The sequence below is a fragment of the Penicillium nucicola genome (assembly GCF_028828085.1).
Source record: "Penicillium nucicola strain IBT 29836 chromosome Unknown utg000001l, whole genome shotgun sequence".
Taxonomy (NCBI): domain Eukaryota; kingdom Fungi; phylum Ascomycota; class Eurotiomycetes; order Eurotiales; family Aspergillaceae; genus Penicillium; species Penicillium nucicola.
In genome coordinates, this window is record NW_026643125.1 from 2,373,801 (window position 1) to 2,398,900 (window position 25,100).

Consider the following 25,100-nt stretch of genomic DNA (forward strand, 5'->3'; position numbering starts at 1 on the left):
AGGCGTTTGTTTGGATTTGTTTTATATTGCTGATGAATGGGCATGTGCAAGCTGCTAGCACTGGATGTCTGTTCCGTGGGATCAAATGTTGTATATAGTAATGCTTTATCTGTCGAAACGGTTGTTGGGGATGTGTTTGAACAGGGATCAGAGGCTGCTTTGGGAATTCAGGGCTTTGCTCTTTCTGGGTCGGTTAAGCTTTTACGGCCCGTGGGAGGCACACCAGGAACTGGGATCCTATACGATGTCGACAGGGACATGTTGTAAACAGCAATATTTTGATCTGTCGAAATGGCTGTGACCCTTGATCTTTTTGTATAGAGTGGAAACCACTGCTTCTCTGAAGGTGATGTGCAAGACAAGATATGGAGTAGAGTAAAAATGCAACAAATCTATTCTATTTCCCCTCGTTCTTTTGTTTGTGCCAACAAAAACAGCGTGGAGCGTACCAGTACACATAGTTACACAGTGACAGAGTGGAAATATCAGGAACAGTTGGGGGCGCAGATCGGGGAATGGATATGCTCAAGGATGATAGGGATGAATGCATCAATGGATCAAAACGGGATATGGAGAGATGGCAGAGGGGTCTATATAATACATAACTCCAATCCATGTCCCTTGAGGTGCATTACAGAAGAGAGACAGTAGATTGCCTGGGGGGGAAGAGTGGTGTCAAAGAACATGCAGGGTGTCAAGGAGAGTTCAGCTCTAAGCTTTGCTGGACTCGTTCTTGGCCTCGGCATTCTTTTCCTCGGCATCGAACGCAGCCTTGGGAACGAGGGTATCGACCTCAGCAGCGGGCATGGCCTTTGCCTGGGTGTCGATCTCATTGGCGTGGGTCTCCTTCTCGTCGGTTTGAGGGGTGGCTTCAACATCGGCAGCGGCGGGGGGTTGTTCGGAGGAGGCAGGAGCATCGCTCTGGGGCTCGTCGTCGTCTTCGAGTTCGGCGCCATAGACCTCGGGGTATTGGCGGAAGCAATCTTGCATAGCCCTGAAAGACAAAGACCATTAGTAATTGCACATCTCCCCGAAAGTACCTCTTTCACATACTTGAACTTGTCAATGCAGTCAATGCCCTTGGGCTCCTCCTCGGAGAAGACGAAACAGCTGAACGCAGCCTTGAAGTCCTCTCCGCAAGGCCCGTGGGCCATGCCACCGAGGCACGGGCAGTCCCAGTTGATTTCGCCAGTCTCGGGGTTGAATGCTGCCTCCTGGCCAGCCTCTTCCTCAAGCTCTTGGGGGTTCACACCACCTGCCAAAGCGGCGGGCTCGGAAGCTTGCGCGGCGGCGCGTTCTTGACGGATCTTAGGGTTGATGGAATCGAGGGTCTGGGAGGTGGCATTATCGCCATTCTGCTTTTTGGGAGAGAGGAGAGAGACTAGAGCGCGATGATAGAATAGTCAGCGACGATTGGTCATCCGGAGATTTACCATTGGCGTTGGCAGAATTGTCGCGGTTTGTAACCCTCATTGAGAGACAAGGGCAACCCAATCGGCGATACATACACTTCGGCTCCTCGGAGAAGACACTGCTCGTGTTATAGTAGTAGATAGCACCACCGGCCAAGCCCAGCCGGACGACGGTATTCTTCCAGCTTCTCGACTTGGTCGGACCGGTGCTTATGAATCGGCTGGTCGCCGGGGTACGGGATGCGACAGCAGGCGCGCGGGCGAGCGCTCGAGCAGCGGGACGGAACATCGTGTATGTGGATCGAGAGAGTCTCCCAAAAAGGTGTTGAGGGGATTCGGGGAAGTCGAGGCGCGGGAGAAGTTGGATGTGGATTTCGGCCTGAGGATCGTGCTCGGTCAGCCAGTCACGTTCCACCGGCTGATAATTATATCGTCACGTCGGACTCTCACACGAACACCTTCCTTGTCTTTGAGATGCAATCTGATACTTCGATTTCAATGGAGTGGGATCCTAGTCGCTTCTTTCGTGTAGGAGGGAGTCCGTCTCCGTACGCTCTTCTCGTCCTCAATCAGCCTATCAATGAGAACGCATTCGGAGTATTAAGCCAATATGGTGCGTAACATAACACAATCAATCATCTCAGACGAATATACACTAACACTAGCTCAGCATCTTATATCATCTGTGCCGATGGAGGCGCCAATCGACTATATGACATGATGAAACTGAACGGGAAAGAATCTACCGATGTGAGACATATCTATACTACGAAATCTACCATGCAGCAACTCTAAATTGGAAGCTTGCACGGGGAAGAAATATCCCAATGGAAACAGCAGCAACTGTACCATACAGCCAAGATATCATCTAACCCGAGAAACAGCCCCCAAACGCCATCATCGGCGACCTGGATTCTATCCGACCATCAGTGCGAGAACATTACGAGAAACTCGGAGTATCAGTCATGGAAGACCCAGACCAATACTCAACCGACTTCACCAAATGTCTCAAATATCTCAACGCACACGCAGCAGAGATCATTGCCTCTCCCCGCCGAACAAACGGCCCAGCGACAGTCAAAGCAAACGGCAGCTCAAGCGAAGATAAAGATCCCTACCCACCGCCCCCCATTCCATTAAACGACTCACCCCTGGAGATTGTAATCCTGGGCGGTCTCGGCGGCCGCGTTGACCAGGCTTTCTCCCAAGTTCACCACCTATACATGATGACCCAGACGCAACGCACGATCCGCGAGAACGAGAGTAAATCCATATCCACAGGCTCAAGTGCTAGGCCTGCGGCCGGTGGAAACCTTTATCTTGTTTCGGAGGAAAGTATTACATTCATTATTCAGACTGGGATGAATTTAATCCACACGCCTGCGACGAGAAGGGCGGATATCATGGCTGAATCGCCGAAGAAGCGGAAGCGCGGCGAAGAGCATGAGCCGGAATACTTCTTTGAGGAGAATATTGGGATTATTCCGCTTTCGGCGCCTGCTTCTATTACGACTAAAGGCTTTGAGTGGGATGTCGAGAAATGGCATACGGAGATTGGCGGACAGATATCCACGAGCAACCATATTCGCGCGGATAAAGTGGAAATCGAGACGTCGGTTCCAGTGTTATTTACTGTGGAGTTGGCGATGAGGCTGAAGCGATCATCATGAGCGTGAATGATGAGATGACCGTACTGGATTTACTTATACTACACTCTGATACCCAATGTGAAAGACTTGAAACACAAATGGGCCATTAAAAGAAGGGAATAGAGGAAACGCCGAGAAAGTAATCAAAATCCACAACCAGACAACACCGAAGGCGCCATCCTCTGGCTAGAAACAGACACCAAGAAAGAGAGACAGCGAGGTTGCCCAAAAGAAAAATCCCAGTATCGCATATCGCATCATCCATACCCGAGAACTAAACTTGGGCCCATAAAATAAAACACAAGACAAGCCTTAAGAACAATAACGCAAACAGTCCAAAGCATACATAGCGGCAAGAGGGATGCGATAGCCCCTCAAGCAGGGGATATCAAACCAACGGGGAGAGCAATCCAGAAGAATACTGGATTGGCGGGGAAAGCGTCAAGAGAAAGGAGAAGAGGTAAATGTCAATATGCTAAAGCGTATTCAATCAGCCCAGTATTACTGGATCGCATTTCAGTCTCAATTTGCAATACGAGTGGAAGTCACTGTGCAGCTCCGCATCGTACAAGCATGGTATTTATGAACGACGCAGAATAGCCTCGTACAGAGATCCAATGACGCCAACGGCAGTGCCAGTGTACAGACCGAAGGTTCCGCCAGGAACAGAAGCTGAAATCTTTCGAAGAGCGAAAGTGCTGAAAACTCCCCAGAACTTGAAGTCGTTCCCGAAAACGATGTGTACCAGCAGCGCCTTGGCAATATTGAATGTCAATGGGTCGAATTGAGCAAGATTGGGACTAGAGCGGGTTTTGCGCGCAGAGGTAGACGCCTGCCAGCTCAAGTTGATGAAGTATGCGGCCATCAGAGGCAAGACAAGGCAGGAGACGAGCCACAGAGAGAAAGGCGCCCAGAAAGCCCCAGTGAGCAACACAAAGAGGTCAGGAGCTCTGATTGACATGGCGGGGATCTGCGCGGCCTGCACAGGAGGAGTCGTGGTAAGATAGCGGATGGGAACAAGTTCCTTTACAACACTTCCTCCTTCGAGAAGCAGGACTATGATCTCAATAGCCTTGAGGCTGCTCAAAGACTCGCGAACAGCGTGGCACCGATCTAATACGCCCATTGAGGTCCATGCATCTTCAATTCCCTCCCGAACCCGGTTGGTCTGGCGGTCAATGACATCTGTCACGACGGCAGGGGAAGGAGGCAAAGGTAGGGCGTTCTGCAAATCCGTAAGGGACGCCGCAATGGGCTCCGTGATGGGCGCCGCGCGCGACACCCGGCGTGAGCGCTGGCGCAGACTTGGGGTTGCGACCACATCTTCACCGTCCTCACTAATACATATATGAGTATGCGCGACGAATAGTTTGGGGGGTATGCTATGCATGGAAAGACGGTGTGCCGCTTACCTAGTATCTTCCTTTTGTTCTTTGGCTTCCTTGACTTCCTTGACTTCTTTTTTGGAAGATGCGCGGCGCGAAGGAGTCTTCGTAGGACCAGGAGTCTGGACTTTAGATTCGCGCTTCACAGGCGATCCCCGGCGAGGCGGCGAGGCCAAGCGCGAGTAGTATTCAGATAGCGACTTGACGCCGCCGAAGATGGAGGCATTCTCTTGCAGGTGGTTGTCAAGCGCAGTGGCAAGGTCCAGCTTGTTGAGACCATTTGCGCTATACCCCGACAAGTCAGAAATCAGTCAAATTGGCCCATGCGACCACGTTCGCGATTGCGCGACAGGTATAAACTCACCCATTCAGGTCGGTTGTCTCGGCGAACTCCACCAGATCGCCCTTCTTCAGCGACTTTAGATAAGGAAGAGCGGATGACATGATGGCAAGAATCAAAATGCGGATAATATCGGACCAATGCGCATCAAATAGGAGTAAGGAAATAAAGAAGTTAGAGGGGGAGAAGAGAGGATGCAAGGAGGGGAGGTGCATCGGTAATTCCAAGGTTGTTTACCGCCGATCAAAACAAAACACGCTAGCGCGTCCTCTTTGTTCAGCGCCTTTCCTTTTCTTTGATCGTATTGTGAACATTATTTACTCTAACTTAGAGTAATGAGAGTTGAATGAGAATTTATTGTACAACGGACTATAAGCCCAGTCTATTCTATCAGGTACACAGTATACAAGGTGCCCAATGCACCTGGGGTCATAACATGTAAAACCAAAACGCCGCCATTCCCCAAAAAGAAAGAAATATGTCCTGGAAATGCAGATGAAATGTCTCAAATCCCTCGCTCTTCCAGGATCTGGTGGGATTCGAGTTGCTTGAGCAGGTACTGGTACATGACCAGCATAGTCCCGCTTTGAATGCTAGTCCATACACCGCGTGGGCCCACGCCGCGGAACCACCCCGCAAGACCTTCCGTGCGGTAGATCATCTTCAGCCCAGTGAAGACGGATGACGTATCGAGGCGCGGCGTGCCGGGCGGTGGAATTGATGTGGAGGCTCCCGATGTGGAAATGGGACGCGAGTGTGCTCGTGAGTTATGGGAATGTGAGGATGCAGGTGCATGTGGGCGTGGGCTTTCTTTGGGAACATGCTCAACGTGGTGTTTGGTGCCAGAGCAGGGAGGAGTCTCTGGAACGTTCTTTTGGGTTTGAATGCGGGTCTTGACCACGTCCATCGGACAGGTGATGACACCAGCCATGCCACCAGCAGTGGCAGCTGTCACGATCTCCAAGCCTAACCCAATGTCCCGCTTTCCAACCCATTCTTTAGCCATTGACTGTTCTTTCTCGTAGAAAGCGAATTGAAGCGCGGAGAATGGCAGGTCGCGGAAAATAGTAGCCTTGTATCCGTGGAATAATGCTGAGAACCCTTCCTGGCGGACAATCGAACGGAATCCATCTCTCATATTGCGGTAGTTATATCCCGAGTTGAAATGCGGGTTGTTGAATCGACCTTGTAACTGAAGTCGTGTTTTCAGCACCTCGGACGGTACATAGACGACTGACGCAGCCAAGTCGGCCACGAAGCCACCCGATAGATATGCAAGACTGGGATTGATCCCTGAGTCGATCATGAGACGCTTGGTGTACTCGTATACACCAAAGAAAATCACAGTACCGGGGAACGAGCCGAGGAGGGCCGGCGTCACACCTCCATATAATCCACGACAAAATCCTTCTTGGCGGTAGATGGTTGCATACGACTGGCCCATCGATGTGTATTTGGGGGGAAAGTCGGATCGCCTTGTTGTCGTGTCTTGACGGTATCTAACGAGTGCATCAACATGTCGCCGCATGTTCCTCCGGTGCCACCAGCCAACATGGCCTATATTGGAGTATCAGGTTAGCCTTGCGCCAAGTATGAGGCCGTGGGAAACAATCATACATGTAAATATGGTGGCCGAGGCTCCTCCTCTTCCACCAGCGCCATAGCATTATCCTTTGCATGGCCTACTTCATTCAAACCGAGTTGTGTCCATTTTGAAGTCGGGGAGTCACTCGAAGGTGTCGCGGATGTGTCCGAAGGTGGCGTTGTCACGAACAGACCGGCCACTCGCGAGGTCAGGCTCATGGCAATATCACGCCGAACAGCAGCCCCGGGCGGTGTTGGTCAGGACCAGGAGGGAGATCGGGGGTGCTGAGGGATCGACTGGAAGGGTAGCACCCCTGTGAGATAAGGGTAACAGAAAAGAGCGACAAGGAATCAGGAGAGAGTTGATTATTATGGTTGCAAGTTGGTTGATCAGCCAAAATTCTGATCGGCTTCTCTCGCCGCCAAGCCCGATATGATTCCTGAGGCACCAATCACGGGGTTGTCATTGTCCTTGGCGTTAATGCCTGAGGTGTCAACTAATAACTACTTGGCTGAAAAGTGGTCTTTGTGCTTCTTTGGATTGTGTTTGGAAGGGCGTAAAGGTCCATACGTAGAAGATTGGAGGAATGTTCAACTGAAATTGTTCAAAATCACTGCGCACTTGAAATAGTAAAATGAATCCGAGACAAGGTATGTTGGTAAGCGAAAAGCAAGTACAAAAACTATGCATCGCAAAACTCTAGAGAATAATAAACACATGTCGTTGCGTATTGCATCATCATAGCGGCAAACCTCCTCGTCCGCATCTTTTCTATAGCTGAGACATCAAAGTCTCATACACCAGCATCCCCATGTTCATCGCTTTACGGGAGAACATTACAGCGGGAAAGATGGTTCCCTGAAGATCGTAATTTGCATCAGCACCTGTCGCAATTTTCCAAAGCCACGTTATTTCCTGGAAGCAAAAGTTCCTAGGGTCAAAGGCAAGGTAGTTAGCACATGTCTTTGCGACATTTACTGGGGCTTCTTGGCAGCGGTAGATCCACCAATGTAGCGGCTAATATCGGTGACCTCGTAAGCCTGGCGAACAACACCCTTGATGGTCTCCCAAGCCTGACGAGCCTGAGGAGGGGTGCTCTGGTGGGAAATGGAGGCGTCAGCACGGGCAGTGAGCTGACGGACAGCCTGCTGAACGAAAGAGCTCTGGGCGTAGCGGGCACGGAAGAAAGACAGGTAGACAATCAGAAGGACCCAGCTACCCTTGGAGAAGGTAATGGCAGACAGAACCAGGCGGAACAGAAGGGCGATCTCCAGGGTAGCGACAACACCCATGCTGGCATCGTAGTACTGCTTGATGAATCGGCCAATGGTCTCAGCGAGAGGCGACTGCTTAGCAGCAGGCTTGGAGGGAGAGGAGGGAGAGGCAGGGCCTGCGGAACCGGGAGCAGCGGGCTGCAAGGTCGGGATCAGGTACATGCGGCTGTAGGTCGCGACGTGGAAGACCGAGTACACGCTGAAGGGGAGGAGGGCCAGGATGAGCTGGCGGGAGTACAGCCAGACGAGGGCCATACCTGATGTCTCGGTTAGCTTCAACCATCTCCGTCACACTACAATCACTTACCAAGGTATTGCACATTCTCATCAGAGAGGAGCTTGGTGAAAATCTGGACGGGAGTGCCCTGAACACCGCGAGCGAAGTGTCCCTTGTACACAACGATTCCGTAAGTGACGGCGGCCGAGACAAAGGTCAAACGGTAGGCGATCTGAGCAGAGGAGGAATAGTAGTTGAAGAAGATGCAAGACAAGGTGTAGCGGAAGACCGAGAGCAACAGTGTCACATGTCTAGAGATTGTTAGTGACCGCCAATTGGGGCCGTCATCGTGTGCTCAGCAGGTCGACCTACCCAACAAACCAAGCAAACCTACAACAATCATCGCATTAGTATTGATACACAAAGCATTGGAGTGTCACCATTTGACACAAATCAAAGGATACGTACTGCAAGGTCTGCGCCAAAGCCTTGAGTCTCTCGCCCAGAGGCAAGGTCGCGGGAGGAGGAGGAGCCATGGGAGCTTTTTTTTCTTGAAACAAAAAGGTAGAAGATCAAAGATGCTCCTGGTGAGATGAAGAGACGAAAAGCGAAAACGCGAAGAGTTGTGGGAGATAAGAAGGTGGCTGGGGGAGAGCGGGGAGACCAGTTCACACACAACAGGGAGCTTCGACTCTCCGCCTTCGGCCGTAGTGACGTCGGGTATTCGGGATGATGCAACTATAGAAACTACTTCAGGCGATGTCTAGATCGATATCAAAGGGCAATTCTCGAGACGTTTTGGCATATTTTTGTCGAGTATCTGGCCTCTTTGGCATCGAGTCGGTGTGACAGACCCGCTCCAATGCACCAAGGCCTTTTGCATCCACCTGCAGGGTTCTCCAATAGTTCATAGACCGGCTAGATCATGGCAGATCATGATATCTGTGGATAGATACCATGTCTACGATCTTTATCTTATTCATACCGGTGAAAAAGAACAACAAGATTTGTGACATTGGCCTTTTACATTCGTGGTAAAGCAATCACTACGCCCAATTGGCTAAGATGGGTTGACGTAGTGTGTAAACTGGAGCCAAATATTATCAGCAACCTTTTTAATACATGTTTGCCAATGAATGTTCATAATAGACTAGAAAATCGACGGCTAACAGGATTTTATGTTTTAGAGAGACTATTGTTGTATATAGACTCAACTCATCTTAACTTGCATTTCGGGTCATTGGATTTGGCAATTGATGTGCATCTCAAGGACATACAGCCTAGTATCTCAAGTCTCGGATTTGACTCCTACTCTTAATTTTACTTACTGTTTAAGGATTCTACGCTATACACTTGCTACCAATATTCCCCTACGAGGCAGTTCATACTTAGGGTCCATCGAACTGAATATATCTAGAAGTCTTTCCAGAAACCCCCCATAAATTATCAGTCAGTTCTTAAACCTCGACTCATTCACACACACGAGGACTCAGTCCCATGTTCACACTTCAACACAGAGACCCCAACAAAGCCGATGTCCCGGTGTGATTCCCTTTTTCATCACTTCATAAAAAGAGAGATCAGAGATACCAGAAAGTCGACTGCCGCAGCCTGCTTAATTGCGTCATTATCTCCAGGTTCCTTTTTACTCGAAATAGCTTCCCAAGGTAGTATACACTAAAAGCCTATTCCCGTGCCCCTCCAATGCCAGATAAAGCGCGGGATCGAATACGGAAGATCTGCAAGAATCTACTCTATTTTTAGGGCAACTCGAATCTGCCCTGACAGGCAAGGCTCAGGAACACGAGTGCCAAGCTTCATCAATACTCTCATTGAGCGTGTAAACATCAGACACCTGCATGCCATCAAAATCTTCACAGGGTAATACGAAATCTCCTATTCAAAATGCGTTTAGCCCTGCAGATCTCCCTTCCAAGCCTCTTCCATTGCTCGCCCTGCACACCAGATTTAGAGGGTAATCTGCGAATACGAGATTGAGATGTCTATGAAATGGACACCCTATACGAGATTCATGGGGTCCAAATCGAGGCTGGGGTGTCACATTCTTCATAGCGAACATTCTGGACAAACCGATTAAGGATTCCTGGAGTATAAAGGCATTGTTGAATCCGCAAATTCCACTCAATCATCGACTCATACTATCGCAGACTCATTACTTCGAGTATCTCAGCAATCGACAATATACAAGAATAGAGCCTCCTCGATATCCGAATCTTCAAGATGCATTTCCAACTCACGGCCCTCTCAATTACACTACTCTCTTCCCTGATCAATGCCTACCCCATCACTGGTGACACTGTCAACTGCCGCTCTGGCCCGGGAACCTCTTACTCGGTAGTCAAGTCCTACCAGAAAGGCGTGGATGTTTCAATCACCTGCCAAGCATCCGGCACAGATATCAAGGGCGACAGCATTTGGGATAAGACTGCCGATGGCTGCTACGTTGCCGACTACTACGTCAAAACAGGTAGCTCAAGCTACGTGACCAAGAAATGTGAAGGCAGCAGTGGCGGTGGCAGTGGCAGCGGCAGCGGCAATCTACCTGGCCTTACATCTACCCAATCCAAGCATGCCAAAGCCATCATTGGAGAAGCGAAGAAGGAAGATCTCGGTCGTCAGGGTTGTCTTGCCGGTATTGCAACCGCTCTTGTTGAGGTGAGAACTATCGTGTTTAGCATACTCTGACATTCCCTGAATTATCTCTAACAAGTTGTCGACAGTCGAACATTCTTATCTACGCCAACAAAGAGGTCCCTTCTTCGCTCAACTATCCCCACGATGCCGTGGGCTCGGATTATGATAGTGTTGGCATCTTCCAGCAACGCGCCAAGTTCTATCCCGATATCGCTGCTGATATGAATGCTGCACAATCAGCTGCGCAGTTCTTCAAGGGTATGAAGGGTGTTAGTGGGTGGAGGACTATGGAGGTTGGGAAGCTTTGCCAGAAGGTGCAGGGCTCGGCTTATCCGTCTCGGTATGCGGAACGTGTGGATGAGGCTAAGAAGATTTGTGCTGCTGGGGGTTTGTAGGAATCCGACGGAATCCGTCTATTCCATATTATGGATCTGACCTCAAATTAACCATGGCAAATACACACAAACTACTGTAAGAACCCTCCGTATTATAGACTCGTAACTCCCCGTATGGAAATCACAATAGAGCTAGCAGTTACAGCAACTTAACAATCATATACTGTAGAACATACTGTAAGCACTACCACAAAAACCCTAGTCCATAACCCTTTCAACCCAAATCAAGAAACTTAACAACCAAAAAGACCCCAGACCCCTCATCCACAACCCCCCAAACAACAAGCCTATGGAGAATCACATGTACCTCGGCGCAATAAGGCTCCCTAGCGCAAAGTCAGTTCCCGTAGATCCCATCCCATTCCACCCACCCCATAACCCACGACGATAAAAAGCGTTCGCCCAAATGCCGTCTACCCCGGATCCAAACCCCGGACTTTGAATTGAATACGCGTGGAAGCGACGTTCCCCGCTAAGCACATGCGTATGCCATGGCATAACGTGTGGCTTACAGTATAGCATGTGCCATTTGCCACTTCACTTTTCGTTGACGTTAACGTGAACATTAATGTTAATATTAATGTTACCACGCGATGGACATGCAGCCGGGGTCTCCGTAAATGCCGAGTGCATTTCCAGCATTTGGTCGTGACGACTTGATCTGCGGGTCAATTGAGATATACTGTAAGATAACCTGGTTGATCGTTCCACTTTGGTGGATAGGAATGGGGCTGGAGTTTGGAGGGGACTGTTTGCCTCTTTGGGATTTCTGTGGAGTCGGTAACTTCAATATTGTTAACTTATAACGTTAGTTAATATGATGGGATTGACATCCAACAGAGCCCAGAGAGTCCAGTCCAGTTCAGTTCAATTCAATCAATATTTCCCCGAAAACTCTCCCTTCCAACCCCGACCCAAAACCAAGACCATCTCTCAATCTAACCTAACCCAAAATCTAGACTATCCCAGAAATCCCCATCCCTGGTCCCTCTCGCCATTACATACCCACAAACCACCAAAGCAAGTCAAAGCAATCTAATAAACTCCCCGAACCCCGAGCCCAACTCCAAGCCCAGCCTCTTATGTAAATTGACTTAACTTAAACTAACAGTTACTGTAAAGTCAATCTAAAGTAACCCCGGCCCGGCTACGAGATCCATCCCCTAACCTTGGAATACAATAACGTACAATAACTAAAGTCAAGTCCACAACTACAATAAATCTCACCTAATCAAATTACCACCAGTCAAACAGTAATACATATACACACTAGCGCCTCTCCACCGGGCACATGGCACCCGGAGTCTATGCTCCATCGGGACCACACTCCACCCCCCTCCCAGTTGCAGTTGCAGTGGCAGGCTTGCCCTAGTCCGCTAGTGCAGGAGTCCATGCAGGAACGGCGCTCCTGCCGCGTTGGGGCTGGTTGGTTTCGGGTGTTTCTTTATTATTTCTGTATTTGGGTTGTGGTTGTGGTTTGGGTTTGGGTTTGGTCTTGGCTTTGGCTTTGGGTTGAGGTTTTGCTTTCGAAGGATTCTAGATTGTTTGGGTCGGGTAGATAAGTTGCCGTGTTTAGGGGGTGGTGGTTTTGGCTGTGCATTTACTGTACTGTGTGGATTGGATTGGATTGGATTGCGTATCCACTGTTTGGGTTCGGACTGGTCTTGCAGACTGGAAGACTTAGCTCACAGTACTTCCTACAAGGTAGGTTACTGTACTGTATACCACAAACACCAATGCGGGGATAGAGATGAATCAACATCCAATATCCATCATGGTTGTAGTAGAGAACCGCAAGAGCGATATGATCGAGATCTAGATTAAAAAATAAATTACATTTCCAGATGAGTGGGGAGAGCATACGATGCAATCGATGATGTTTCATGTTTCATTGACGTATACAGTGGATATACAGTATTAAAAATAAGTCGGAATAACGTTACCGTGGACGTAACCGAGATCCAGTGAGTGGATTCTGGCAAGGTGAAACGACTAGACACTACTGTGGACACACGTGGAACATTTCCTACAGTAGCCTGAGGCCTGCAGGGTCAAGTCGAGGAATTGAGACATGCTCACACACGCCCTGTAACACCAGTGTCGCGTTCCAGATAACTCATATAACTTATTGTGGGAAGATAAGGGGGATAGAGGAATAGTAAGAGTCAAAAAAGGACCATAAATAATTCTTTTAGGTGAAATAAATAAATAAACTCATGTAAACGTCACAAATACAAAGGTAATAAAAACATTAGTCTCGAGCATACCCCGGGGCAAAAGTCGCCTGAGGATCCCACTCGCGGCCAGGCGTCGGACTCTCAGGCGGTCTAGGCCCGGAGAAGCTCATAGAGGGACGAATATAGCGGGCCTCCTGACCGAAATGGGCCCTGCGGTCGAACGTCGGACTAGGGCTGGCGATCGGACTGCCCGACAGCTCGTGTTCCTGGATGTGGTTGTGCTCGACGGGGGAGGGCGAGCGCATAAATGTATCCGGGCTCTTGACGGACGATGTGAGCATCTCAAAGCCCTTGTTATCGGCGAAGTGGGCGTGCGCGTCGGCGGAGACGAATTCGTTGTGGCGCGAGGCGCGCTTGAAGAGGTCGAGCCAGCCGGCGAACATGGAGGGTCGGGCGAAGAGGATGAAGTTCCAGAAGCCGACGAGGGAGAGGAGGATCACTACGGCGAGAAGGGTGGCTTCGTTGGGGCCGATGGCTGCTGCTTCCGCGCGGCAGGCGTCTTTGTCGCCTTTTTTCTCTACCAGGCAGAGGAGCCAGGGGGTGGCGGTTTTGACGTTTTGCGCGGTTGGGGCTGTTGCGTTGTCTAGTTCGATGAAGACCACGGCGAAGTAGATGACGTTGGCGATGATGATTATCACGAGGGCCACGCCGCGCCATTGGAGTTGGAGGATGCGGCGGATTCGGCGGTAGGCCTGGCGGGCGGTTACGGTGCGCACGCTGCCGTCGTACGAGGGAAGACCGGAGCTATTGGTGGTGGAGGTGGATCGGTCGAAGAGAGAGCGGAGGTAGACGTGGGTACAGTAGGCCATGGTCGAGAGTTGGAAGAACAGCGCCGCGACGGCGAAGACCATGATGGGGATCCAGTAGTCTTGCAGCGCATGCGTGACGTTGATATGGCAGATCTCGCCGAAGCGGAAGGAGACGCCCGTGAGGACGAGCATCACGGTCAGGCCCACGGCGGGAATGCCGAAGCCGCAGATGAAGGCTGCCCACATGAACTTGGGGCCGAGGACGACCTCCCAGCAGACTTGCAGATGGAAGGCGATGGTGCGAATGAAACTCCACATCACCACCATCCATCCGCCGAAGAGCAAGAATGACCCGGAGAAGGCACATGATAGATCGGAGTGCATGTCATTGGGCGTGATGGCATTGTGGCATTGTTCTGGTTTGGCGCCGAGGGGGATGATGAAGGCGATCTAATGCTGGTTAATACAAGGACCGTCCCTCGAATTGGCCTGCGCAAACCACTCACCTCCATGCAACAGATACCCAGCGTAAAGCAGATACTCAAATAGTGCCGATGAGTCCATTTGACCGGGAGCACCGCGTAGGACGCCAGCAGGAATATACAGAGTGGAAGGATGGCGACACTGATCCAGCTGGCGACATCAATTTTCTTATTCAACTCTGTCCGACATTAGACATTGACCATCTTGACCTGGTTCCATCCCACTCACCAGTGTCATATCTCCACTCCGCCAGTGGACAGGGCAGGCAACATGCGTACGTATTGTTGCCATAAGAGAGATTCTCGCAATACCGACCATCAACAAAGCCCCCGACGGAAGGAAAGAGAGACTCTTGTAGAAAGGGAACTGGACAGTCTCCGTTCAATGCCATGATGGGCCAAACAGCATCCCAACGTCAAAAAGATCGCAGGTCCAAGTGGGAACGGCACGTAGTATATAGAGCGCCAGTGGAGACTCCACGGTCTGTTCTCACCCGCATGGCAATTGGGTCAAACTCAGTTCCGAGCCCTTGGCAATGGTATGGTAATATTACTGGAAGCGAACAGGGGGAGAGATCGACATTCTTGACCGGACATTCTCAGAGAAGCAATAAAATAAAATAATAAAAAAACGAGATTTCAACCGACCTGCTGGAAATATGTGAGCGTTACTCCGTACAATAGCTGTGTGGTACAATGGGCAGTAAGAAGGGCAATGTGTGCCATCGGCCATGACAATGTTCAATGTGCCCTCGAACGCCACTGGGGACATCTGGTCTAGATTTCAATGCCCTGGTCGTTGAACTAAAATGATTTGACGTTAGTGTGCTACTGTACAAATGGCACCAAATTAGCCTGTACGGGGCCTGTACTCACCGTTACCGGCAACTCTGAATCCCCTGGGACATTCTTTTCTGAGGCTATACACCTGCTGACAGCTGACAGGTACAGGTCTGAGTCAACCTGGGAACTGCATATCGCCCCTGCCAAGTGTGAGTTGAACATTCCAATCCCACACTTTCGCTCCCAGTCTCGACAGGGAATGCCACTGTCGTAGAACCTCAACTATCACAATCCAGAGAGAGTCGCGTCAAATCACCCAATCATGCCCACCAACCCGCCTCCCGCCGTGATCACGGCCAACATTCGCCCTAAACAAGACCAATCGGAGATTCCATAGATTGATCCTCCCCGTATGCGATCTATCGCCCAGACTGTAAGCTGATTCTACAAATGGCGTACAGCATCCCAGTCCGCCTCCTCGTGTTGGTCCATGACTTCCCTCAGGATCAACCACTCGCATCAACCCGACCTGCCAAATCCATTCTCTCGGCGTCTCATACGCACATCACATCGACTCGGGCCATCGTGACGGTAGCGCCGGCCACTCAGCCCCCCCCCGCGACTCAACCAAACACTCCCTGCAGAGCGGCATCGTAGATCTGGCGCTGTGCTTTCCCCTCATTATCGTGATCGCTCATTTCCCGCGTGTCCAGTTGTGTTTCTTTCGGTTCCCATCCTGGACAGAGTGGCTGGGACGGCCCCAACGCCTGTGCCAGGTGATTGCCCAGGGGTTCTACTGTATGCTTCACATCCCCATGTTGATCACTCTTGTTTTCTGCGGGTCGTCACTCCCTTTGCAGATGCGCGTAGGGCAGAATGCAGAATGCAGAATGCATCTTGAGAATGTGGCCCGGAGTCTCAGGCAGAACAGGTGGGGTAACTAGTTAAGTTAACTTAACTTATCCTGGGAGTCAGGCATACATTTCAGGCATCCTCGAATTGGAAGTCAACGTGCAAACACTCAAACAGAAGGTAAATAGGGATACTTTGTCAAATCTCTGATGAATCAGTAATCAGGATCAGTGCCCCAAGGTGGCTATACTGCATTACCTATTGTGTAAAGTACAGTAGGGGCCTGGACGACACAGACACAGCATAAGTACTTTCTATCCCACTTCCTCGCTCTCTTATAGTTCAACCATGGTCATGATGCACAGCTGCAAACACTTTACACACTCGATAACTCATAATCATGGCAGTATCCTAGGATGCCATATCTCCATATTCAAAACCAGCTCATCAGGAACTGACTACTACTTGACTTATCTGATACACATGATGTGTATAACTTAACTTATAAGTTAACGTTTAATAAGTCGACCAATATTCACAAGGACAGTGACAGTAGCAGTAACCCCGAGATAGTGAAATGAGCCTATCCCACATTCAACAAGCTTCAAGTTGACCCCCACATGCTCCAGCATTTCACATGCAAGAAATCCATCAAAGTTAATCTACAGTTTCTGCCCTGTCCGCCCTAACCCCATTCCATCTCGTTTCTTCACATCCCATCACACTTACCCTGAACCACCCCCAGAAGTCCAGACCTCCCCCATGCGCCACCGCTATACTTTCCACTCCATCTCCCTCTCTCTTCACATGGCCTGATCCTCGTCCTAATCTAGGGAGTACGCAAGGTGTACATACCTACCTTACTTTGGGCACAATAGCTGTACTGTATTGTAGCTAAGTTATACTGTAGGCATTAGAGTAGAGTGGAATAAGGTAAGTAGAGTACTGTAAGTAGAGTAGTCCACACCCCCACCCCGGCCCAGCCAGATAAAGTAAGCCGGGACCAACCCAGTGCCCCGAAAGAACCAGAAATGCTGTATATGTAACTGCAGACTGACGCAGACAGCTGCAGACCAAATTCGAAAATAAATAAATGAAAATAAATCAAGTGTTCGGATAAGTTGCCCCCCGGGATGGTAAATCAGTGGGGGTGAGTGGATTCGGTGACATACTGTACATGGCTGTGGACTGGAGGAAGTTAATGACAGGAAAGCTGCGTCCTGGCGATTCCAGATTCAGAGCTACTGTATGGACAGAGTAAGTAGGGAGGGGTGGGTGTACTGTATGTTCTATCTAGAAGAGGGTGAGAGTGTGAAGAATGGCCCCATGGACATGGAGAAGCAAAAGTACAACTCTGTTCATGGCAAGACTAATGTACACTGTACAGTACTGAATAGGCACCCGCAGACCCCCTCGGGTAGAGTGTCTGGGCAGCCCTACCCCCGCTGATCGACGGGTCGGGCTCGGGTTGGCGAAAACAAGGATTGGGACTGGAAACTGACCCGAACGCAGAAATGTTCGGTCTGATTTTTGAGTCTTTTTCTTTTTCTGTGTTTTTTTTTTGTCTTATTCTTATTCTCTTGGTCTGGAGTTACTAATACTAATACTATCACTATCACTATCACTTATACTAATACTAAATATTTGGTCGTGGTTCATCACTCGTGTCGCGGGCTGTGATCTTATACACATCATGGCCCGCGATGTCTTTCACGCGGGTTCACTCATATGCCCCTTCTCGGCGTGGCGCGTGGGTTGGGAGGGGCAGAAGGAGGGGAGAGAAGAGGAGAGGGCTGGGTCAGCTTTCTATAGGGATGCGGTTTACTTCACCCCATATCTCGACTCCTTGTTATGCTGTCGCACAATGACAGCACTGAGCTCAGAGGATCAAGCATGAACTTCAAGCTGGTCGGTGGTCGGTGGTCGGTGGTCTTCAATTAAGATTCGTCTTCTCAAGAAGCAGGCGACCGAGTCGAGCTCTCCTCCCACCCCCACTCCTTCAACAACTGCTGAACCCGATACTCTGTCGCCCAGCCCAAGTCAGTCTCGATACTCCTGAGCAATCTGACAGTGGTTCGCCGTTCACGCGGATCAGTCAAGCACTGCCCACTAACGAACAGAGGCTGGAGCGAATTGATCCGCACACTACCATCCGGACGCGAAAGTCCTATCCCAACAATCTCCCGACTATGAAATGCAATCTCCGACTCGATAGAGCGGTAAGATTGAAGACGCAGAGTGATCGTGCTGCGACGACTGGTCGATTCGTGCGGTTTATTAATGAGAAGCAGGATGCGCGCCATGTGATAATGCTGCATGGTGGACGCGCACATTGGCAGACTGAACCAGATTTCTTGAAGAGTGGAGATGTCTTCGTTTTCAGCTGGTGAACGGTGATGCGAGAGGCGAGCGGAGTCGATTCGTGCGCAAGGCTTGAAGGTTTCTGGCACGCCATTGATCCAGGCGTCGAGTTCGGACTCGAGTCTATACCAGCGTTCGAGAAGGACTTGTTGAGTCACGCCGAGTGGGCCTGGCACGGTGCGGTTGTCTGTTAACTGCATGTTGTCGCCTGAGCTGATGAAGTTGACGATTTTGGATAGGATCCAGACTAGGCCATTGCTGATGAGGTCTTCTTTCATGATATCTTCGCCTTCTGGGTACCCGGCTGTGCCTGTGTTGCTTGGGCGGAGGAAACCCATATTATCAAGAAGCAGACCTGCTTCTGTCCAAAGGATCGTGTCGTCTGTGTTGAGCCTCGTGTGGCTTTCGTTGATGACTGCGTTTGTTAGTGAATTGAGTGTGATCTATTAAGATTGTAACTCACAGGCTGCCAGATAGTCCTGTCTGGCAAAATTCCAAAATGTCGCCCGGCGTGCTTTGGAAAGCCCGGACTTCTTTGGAGCGTGATACGAGCCATCTCCAGGCGACGGGCGTTGCTGGAGTGGCATCATTCCCACTTCAGCGACATCAAGCAGCGATTTCACACCACTCAGATGCCGATTCCATGCTGGTCCTGCCGCATCGAGGAATTCATATACTGACAAAATTGCCGTCGCGGCAAGCACTTCATCTGAATGAACACCATGCGAAAGTCGAATATCAGAAACCCTTCTCCGACGTTTACGCGGATTATCTGCATCGCCACACAACTCCGAAGCCTGCCATTGACCGAATGCCTCGGGCGTACTCAGCGGGGGCGGGCCTTCATCAGGTTGCAGCTCCTTCATCAACAGCTGGATTGCCTTTTCATAATACTTGGCCCCGTACCACGCAAAGTCAGGGTCTTTATCAGGCCACAGTTCCATGGCGGCTTGCTGTGTGCATACACCCCCCATGGGGGCTTTTGCGCCTTTTACACGGCCTAGTTGTTTGGCTGAGTATGCGCATGCTGCGAACTTTAAGAGCGGGTTGGATCTTGCTCGGACCGGGACGTATGATGCGAAGTATGTTCCTAGATCGAACAGGTCCATCCTGGATCTTTGTTACTCCTAATCTATCAAGCTGTGAGGGAAATTACTCACCATAGGCCCGGACCCTCGGAATAATGTCGAAGGAGGAACGCTGTTTCGAAATCTGTTTCTGCATTATCATCTGGGGCATGAGATATACTCCTCTGTGAGAGTGCCGGCCGTGATGGAAGTGTTGCATTCCTATCAGAAATTTGAATGCTTGGATCGATGGGGGGCGACATCGAATGAGAAGGGTTGAGGAGGAAGTTGATGTTGGTATTGTTGCTGGTGGACGACAGCGACATGGCAGGAGAAGCCGGGGGTAGAGCGACGCTCCGGCCACGGTGAGGAGAGGTATAAGAGGCACTATCCGAGATGGAGTGTTCCAGAGGAGAGTAAGGGAAACGGTCGTGCGATGCGACCGCCGACAACGCTTCCAATCTTTGTGTTTCGGCATCGCTTGTTCGAGAACCACTACTGCCCCATCTGTGGTTAGGCGAGTGCGCAAGTGCTGAGCTACCCGCGACACTCAGCGAGGCTTCGAGGTCGTCGGCGTATGGATCGGAGTTATCGACGAATATGACTGCAGGGGGTATAAGATGAGCATTTATCCAGGACATACACAACTTGTCCAAATAGGCATCCTTTTGGTATCTTACCATGTTTCGGAACATCCAACCAGACACTGTCCTTATCAAAAGTGTTCTTATACGAATAGAAACCGTTCAAACTTCCCCGACCTTCAGGTGACTGATCAGAACTCCGGTTCATCGACGCGTTCTGCTGATGGCGGAAAACGACTCCTTCGCTCGGGCGACATTCTCGGCCGCCCTTGCGACACTGGGAACATTCGGGCTTTTGCTCGTCGCCTAGCGATGGTTTAGTCGGGGTTCAGAAAAACATGGGATACGAGGCGCCGGGGCACCAAGATGACAGGCCCTACATTTCAGCTTGCGCGTTCGACACGTTAAGCTGTGGTTTATTAGTACTGGATACTGGGCATGTTTGATCCTACTTACCATCCAGTTCTTGATCTCATACCGAAATGGTATGAATGCGGAGCGACATTCGAAAGAAAGATGGGGGAGACAAAAACCTGGAGATCAACTTGCGGGGGGCGGGCAGGTGACCTGGGGACGGCCCCCACAGAATTGTTCCTGAGGCCTCTAGAGCAGTCTCCAGCGGCCTTGTGCTCAAATTGAATTCTGCCCTTTGTTATAATATACTTTTTAGGATCATTGTATTACTTCGTTTAAGGGTATTTGCAGAAGAAAGTAAGAAAACGCTTGACCAAATAAACAAGGTAGTGAGAAGGCTGATAGAAGGGGTAATTTTTGGAAGTAGAGCCACGGAATTTTTCGAACTGTTCTTTTATAATAGATTTCTATAACCCAAACTAAACCTCAGTATTTTCCTATATGCCACCTAAGAACTACCACGGTATATTAGTAAAGAAGGCTGCGTGATTGTAACCATGAAAAGGAAAAAAGGCGGGAAGGAGTCAATATCGGCAAAATTGGATTTGACCTCGAGGCCGTTAAAACTTACCGTAGCCCCAAAGGATTTGCGGATTTACACGGAGAAATGTCCGATTTTCTCTTGTACTTTACTCTATGGTCTCTATAAAGGTTCCAATGTCTCGCCTAAAGGGTATTGTATTAATCGTGTCATTGTCCACGCAAGCGTGGCTATCTACATGCCTCTCCAATGTCCCTCGCGACTTGCGTCCAGGTGACAAAAAATCGACATCTGGTATATGAAGTCACAAATCAGACGCATATTCACAAGGGAATCGACAGAGATTGTATCGGCCACATGTGCCAGAGAAAAAAAACTGAAAAAAGGGTGGGGTCGCGTGATGAGAGGCGCGAGAATACAGGTGAACAGAATAAAACATTAATGAGAGCTGGGTATAGCAACGTTGCTTTCGATGAACAAAACAAAAACGCCAACACTGAAGACAATCAGAGGTGTAAGGGTTTTTGGGGAGGGGGAGGGCATTAAAGGACTGGGGCAGTGGGGTTGGGCTGGCGCAGCGAGTTGAAGAGATATTCTGGGGGAAGACGCTGCATATCGGATGGGCGGTCGGTACCAAAAGTCTGAGGAGCAGCTGCGTAGCCCTGGCGGCGGCGCTGCACCTTGTTCAAGATGACACCGGCCAGGACGATGAGGAAGACGCAGCCAAGGGAACAACAAAAGGCCACCAGGACGGCAATACCGTTGGAGTGGTGCTTCTCGTTACTGCTGTAGGTATTCTTGTTTTCAGAGATGAATCTTGACATGCTGCCCGATGACCCATCAGACTTCGAGGAGAGGATGAAGGGCGTAATAGCCGTTCCATTGTAGAGTGCTGCAGATGCATTCCCAAAGTCTGGGATCACAAGGGATCCCATGATCAGGAGTGTCTGGTAATTGTTCAACAAAGAGGCATCGGTATGATCCTTCTTGACGGGAAGCAACTCCAGACCACGGATATCGGAGCCCGGGGAAAAGAGATCACCAGGAGAGTGGAATTCAGAACCATCGTAGCTCAAGAAGAAGGCAGAGCCGTTAGTAGCAGTACCTCCGACCCAGAACTTCGACAGGTCTTCACTAGCGGGAGTGAACGCAGTGATGTTTCCAGGAAGGTCTGACTGGGATGCACCCGCCAATGAGGTCCAGGCTTGGGACTTGGTGCTGTAAGTAGCAATCGAGGTTTCGTTGCCTTCCACGGAGAGGTCACCCAAGGCCATGAGGTTGGTATTGCTTGCCCACAGGAGCTCAGTCACAGTGCCATCGAGAGATATACCGGGACGGCTCCATTCACCGCTGGATGAATCGAAGTAACAAACAGAGGGACAAGGGAATGACCCGACTTGTTCGAACTTGCCTCCAATCCACACTTCGGATGAGCTAGGTCGGTTGACAATAGAGTTGACGGTGACGTTCGAGCCGTCAACGTAGGATTGGCTCGACGCAAATTCGTTCTTACTGAGGTCGTATATCACAAATCCGCTCAAGGTTTCGTCGCCAATCGTGCCTGTCAAATTCCCGCCTGCATAGAGGGTGTTGTTGTACACGAGCATCGAGGTGATTGTTGAATTGCTATCGATACCTGAAGGCAGGCCCGAGATGGTCTCGTCGGTGCCGTTCAGAATGGCAACGTTGTGAATGGTCGACCCATTGCTACCAGTAGCAGTGAAATGTCCACCATAGATGGTGAGGTTACGATCCTCACCAGTATCATAGGCACCGAAATACAGGCCGGTGCTCGAGTTTCGGTGGTCAATCTTCATCGACAAAGGGATGAGTTCGGCGCCATCAGATTCCAAAAGGGAAACTGCACTACCGGCCGTAGTACCGTCGGTAGAAAGGCTGCCTGCTAGAATAAGAGTGTTGTTATGCGAAGCAAAGGTCGACAATTGACCACCGAACTGCATCTGGGTGACATTAAGGTTCTGAAGCCAGTCCTTCTTGGAGGGGACCCAGATGGCGAAACCAGCGACAAAGACCGCGGGGTTTCCATCAGTAGCAATTATTTGGTCAAAGTCGCCGCTCACAGCAATAATAGTCTCATTTATCGAGCTTGATGCATTCAATTCAACGGGCCAAATCGAGGTGACAGGGCCGTTCAAACCAGCTCCAAGGGCGGACCACTTCTTTGAGGAGAAAGAGTAAGATGCCACATGCGCGAGGCCATCTTCTCCTCCATCGGAGGTATCAGTGAAGCGACCTCCGACATACAGGGACTTGTCAAGTGTAGCCATTGTCAGCACCGGGGAGTTCAAGCCAGAGCCAGATAAAGCTGTGGCATTTCCGTCTGTGATCGACATGATGTGGTGGATCTTGCTGTCGGAGAAATTACCGGCAACGTAAATTACATCGTCGTACTCCTCGATGCATGATACCAAAGCATCGTGATCAAGAGAAGTACCCGCCTTGTTAATGTCTGACTTTGTGAGATCGGTGGTATCCGCCTTGGAAGTCGGGTCGTAGTCGTAAAGACCATTGAGATCACCGCTGTCACCGCTGCTACCGCTGCTTGACAACAATTCGAACCGGACACGCGATGCGACAATTGTGATATCTCCTTGACCATCCTTGGCCTTGATGGTGACCTCTGGTCGGAAAGAGTCACTGTTGGCATCGACGTGGCCAGTGTAGAACGTGTCGTATTTGTCGTCGTCGTTGGTCTGGTAGAAGAAAGCAGGGTCGGGTTGGTCGGAGCTGGAACCGCTTGTAAGAGTGGCCGTAACATTGACAATTCCTCTGGAGCTGCAGCTGTCATCCTGGGTACAACCGGGGGTGTAGACCTTGATGGTGTAATTCCCAGATTTCTTGATATCGGGCTTGAAAGTGACAGCCGTGGAGGAAGCATCGGCATCGGTCACCTGCGCGGACACATACCCGGACTCCACGGTCCATGAACCAGTGCGTGTTGACTTGGCTGGGTATTCAATGCCTGCACAGGTTGGTTCGTTGTATTGGTCGACGGCGTATGTCAAGATCTGGTCTTGAAAGACTTCGATTCCGTTCAAACCGGCTCCTTGTCCATACCAATCTAGGAGTTCAATCTGAAGGCCCCGCATACCAACGGGGTTGACCATTGTAAATTCACGGTACTTCTCGTCAGTACTGCTGGAAAGCGGGCAAGAAGAGTCACAGTTGGCCTTGTTGCCTGACTCGTCGGTGTAAGTCAGGTTCATAATACCATTGTCGGGGAGCGCTCGGAGCAAGAAATCCTTAGTACCGCGTCCATCCAGGTGAGTGTTGTACAGGCGAATCTTGGTCGGGAAAAAGTCAAATCCGAGGTCCGCTCTCCAGAATCCAGGAGCGTAGTCGTGAAGCAGATAGGTGCTACCTTTGGCGGCCTTTCCACTGGTCGAACAGATGATGTTGCGGGGATCGGAGTAGCCACTTAACGATGAATCTGAGTCGGACGTGATGGTCGCATTTTGCAGGTTGAGAATTTGCGGTTTGTTAGATGAGCTGGTGCTATTGCCGAGGGAATCGAACGATCCTCCAAAAATGATGTGACCGTTATCCGCCTTCAAAATCGACTCCACGGGTCCATTCAGACCATTGAAGGAGAGGTCATTCCAGCCGTCGCCAGGCACCCAAGTAACAGCGTTGGTTGTGTTTTCGTATGTGAAGTTTCCTCCGACGTAGACGCGATTAGTGCTCTGGTCGCAAGTCACAGCATGAACCGAGCCCGAAAGGCCTGGCAGAGCCGTGATCTTGCTAGTATCCGGGTTGAAAAGCGCAGCACCGGGCGACTTGACTCCACCCAGGCTGGTAAAGTTACCTCCGACAAAGATACCAGCGAAAGTTCCATCTCTTTGCGTAAAGGAGCACATGGCCAGGATGTGCGCGTCGGATGATTCGAGGTCCGTGAGGATGCCGTTCGGTAACGGAGTCAGAAGGGATTGCGAACCATTGTGAGGAATCTGTTCCGACTGTTCCTTGTACTGGTAGAGGGAGACGCCATCAAAGTCGCCGGTGATTGACACCCGTCCCAGCGAGGTTAGGTCTAGTTCCGGAACTGATACCGACTCGAATGACAGGGCGTAGAGGGTTGGTAGACCCGCAAGAAGCAAGCCAGTCGCCGGCCCAAACAATGAAGAGAACCTCATTGTGGGAGCGACGACGGGCAGAAG

The 25,100-nt window shown here is 50.4% G+C and overlaps 9 protein-coding genes across 9 annotated transcripts; 2 read left to right on the forward strand and 7 right to left on the reverse strand.

Moving 5' to 3' along the window:
• Positions 1–711: 711 nt before the first annotated feature.
• N7511_000889 (coiled-coil-helix-coiled-coil-helix domain-containing protein) lies at positions 712–1,715 on the reverse strand (the record flags this gene model as incomplete). The annotated part of the gene is made up of 3 exons (XM_057123314.1): positions 1,509–1,715; positions 1,054–1,381; positions 712–994 (listed from the first exon to the last, which is right to left on the reverse strand). The coding sequence occupies exons 1-3, from the start codon at positions 1,699–1,701 to the stop codon at positions 712–714; spliced, it is 804 nt and encodes a 267-aa protein (XP_056989047.1). The 5' UTR covers positions 1,702–1,715.
• Positions 1,716–1,910: 195 nt separating this feature from the next.
• Positions 1,911–3,082, forward strand: N7511_000890 (thiamine diphosphokinase; the record flags this gene model as incomplete). The annotated part of the gene is made up of 3 exons (XM_057123315.1): positions 1,911–2,025; positions 2,083–2,162; positions 2,297–3,082. 3 exons carry the CDS (start codon positions 1,911–1,913, stop codon positions 3,080–3,082), a joined length of 981 nt encoding a protein of 326 aa, XP_056989048.1.
• A 559-nt stretch (positions 3,083–3,641) lies between these two features.
• N7511_000891 (uncharacterized protein) lies at positions 3,642–4,890 on the reverse strand (the record flags this gene model as incomplete). Its single annotated transcript, XM_057123316.1, has 3 exons — positions 3,642–4,398; positions 4,474–4,731; positions 4,811–4,890. 3 exons carry the CDS (start codon positions 4,888–4,890, stop codon positions 3,642–3,644), a joined length of 1,095 nt encoding a protein of 364 aa, XP_056989049.1.
• A 401-nt stretch (positions 4,891–5,291) lies between these two features.
• N7511_000892 (putative mitochondrial carrier protein) lies at positions 5,292–6,314 on the reverse strand (the record flags this gene model as incomplete). The annotated part of the gene is made up of 1 exon (XM_057123317.1): positions 5,292–6,314. The coding sequence occupies one exon, from the start codon at positions 6,312–6,314 to the stop codon at positions 5,292–5,294; it is 1,023 nt and encodes a 340-aa protein (XP_056989050.1).
• A 1,031-nt stretch (positions 6,315–7,345) lies between these two features.
• On the reverse strand, positions 7,346–8,398 carry N7511_000893 (uncharacterized protein; the record flags this gene model as incomplete). Its single annotated transcript, XM_057123318.1, has 4 exons — positions 7,346–7,902; positions 7,953–8,173; positions 8,235–8,252; positions 8,331–8,398. The coding sequence occupies 4 exons, from the start codon at positions 8,396–8,398 to the stop codon at positions 7,346–7,348; spliced, it is 864 nt and encodes a 287-aa protein (XP_056989051.1).
• Positions 8,399–10,103: 1,705 nt separating this feature from the next.
• N7511_000894 (uncharacterized protein) lies at positions 10,104–10,912 on the forward strand (the record flags this gene model as incomplete). The annotated part of the gene is made up of 2 exons (XM_057123319.1): positions 10,104–10,538; positions 10,604–10,912. The coding sequence occupies 2 exons, from the start codon at positions 10,104–10,106 to the stop codon at positions 10,910–10,912; spliced, it is 744 nt and encodes a 247-aa protein (XP_056989052.1).
• A 2,251-nt stretch (positions 10,913–13,163) lies between these two features.
• Positions 13,164–14,772, reverse strand: gprM (the record flags this gene model as incomplete). The annotated part of the gene is made up of 3 exons (XM_057123320.1): positions 13,164–14,348; positions 14,405–14,559; positions 14,610–14,772. The coding sequence occupies 3 exons, from the start codon at positions 14,770–14,772 to the stop codon at positions 13,164–13,166; spliced, it is 1,503 nt and encodes a 500-aa protein (XP_056989053.1).
• Positions 14,773–17,967: 3,195 nt separating this feature from the next.
• On the reverse strand, positions 17,968–20,503 carry N7511_000896 (uncharacterized protein; the record flags this gene model as incomplete). The annotated part of the gene is made up of 6 exons (XM_057123321.1): positions 17,968–18,791; positions 18,840–19,486; positions 19,537–20,047; positions 20,124–20,333; positions 20,408–20,436; positions 20,484–20,503. 6 exons carry the CDS (start codon positions 20,501–20,503, stop codon positions 17,968–17,970), a joined length of 2,241 nt encoding a protein of 746 aa, XP_056989054.1.
• A 961-nt stretch (positions 20,504–21,464) lies between these two features.
• N7511_000897 (uncharacterized protein) lies at positions 21,465–25,076 on the reverse strand (the record flags this gene model as incomplete). Its single annotated transcript, XM_057123322.1, has 1 exon — positions 21,465–25,076. The coding sequence occupies one exon, from the start codon at positions 25,074–25,076 to the stop codon at positions 21,465–21,467; it is 3,612 nt and encodes a 1,203-aa protein (XP_056989055.1).
• Positions 25,077–25,100: the final 24 nt, after the last annotated feature.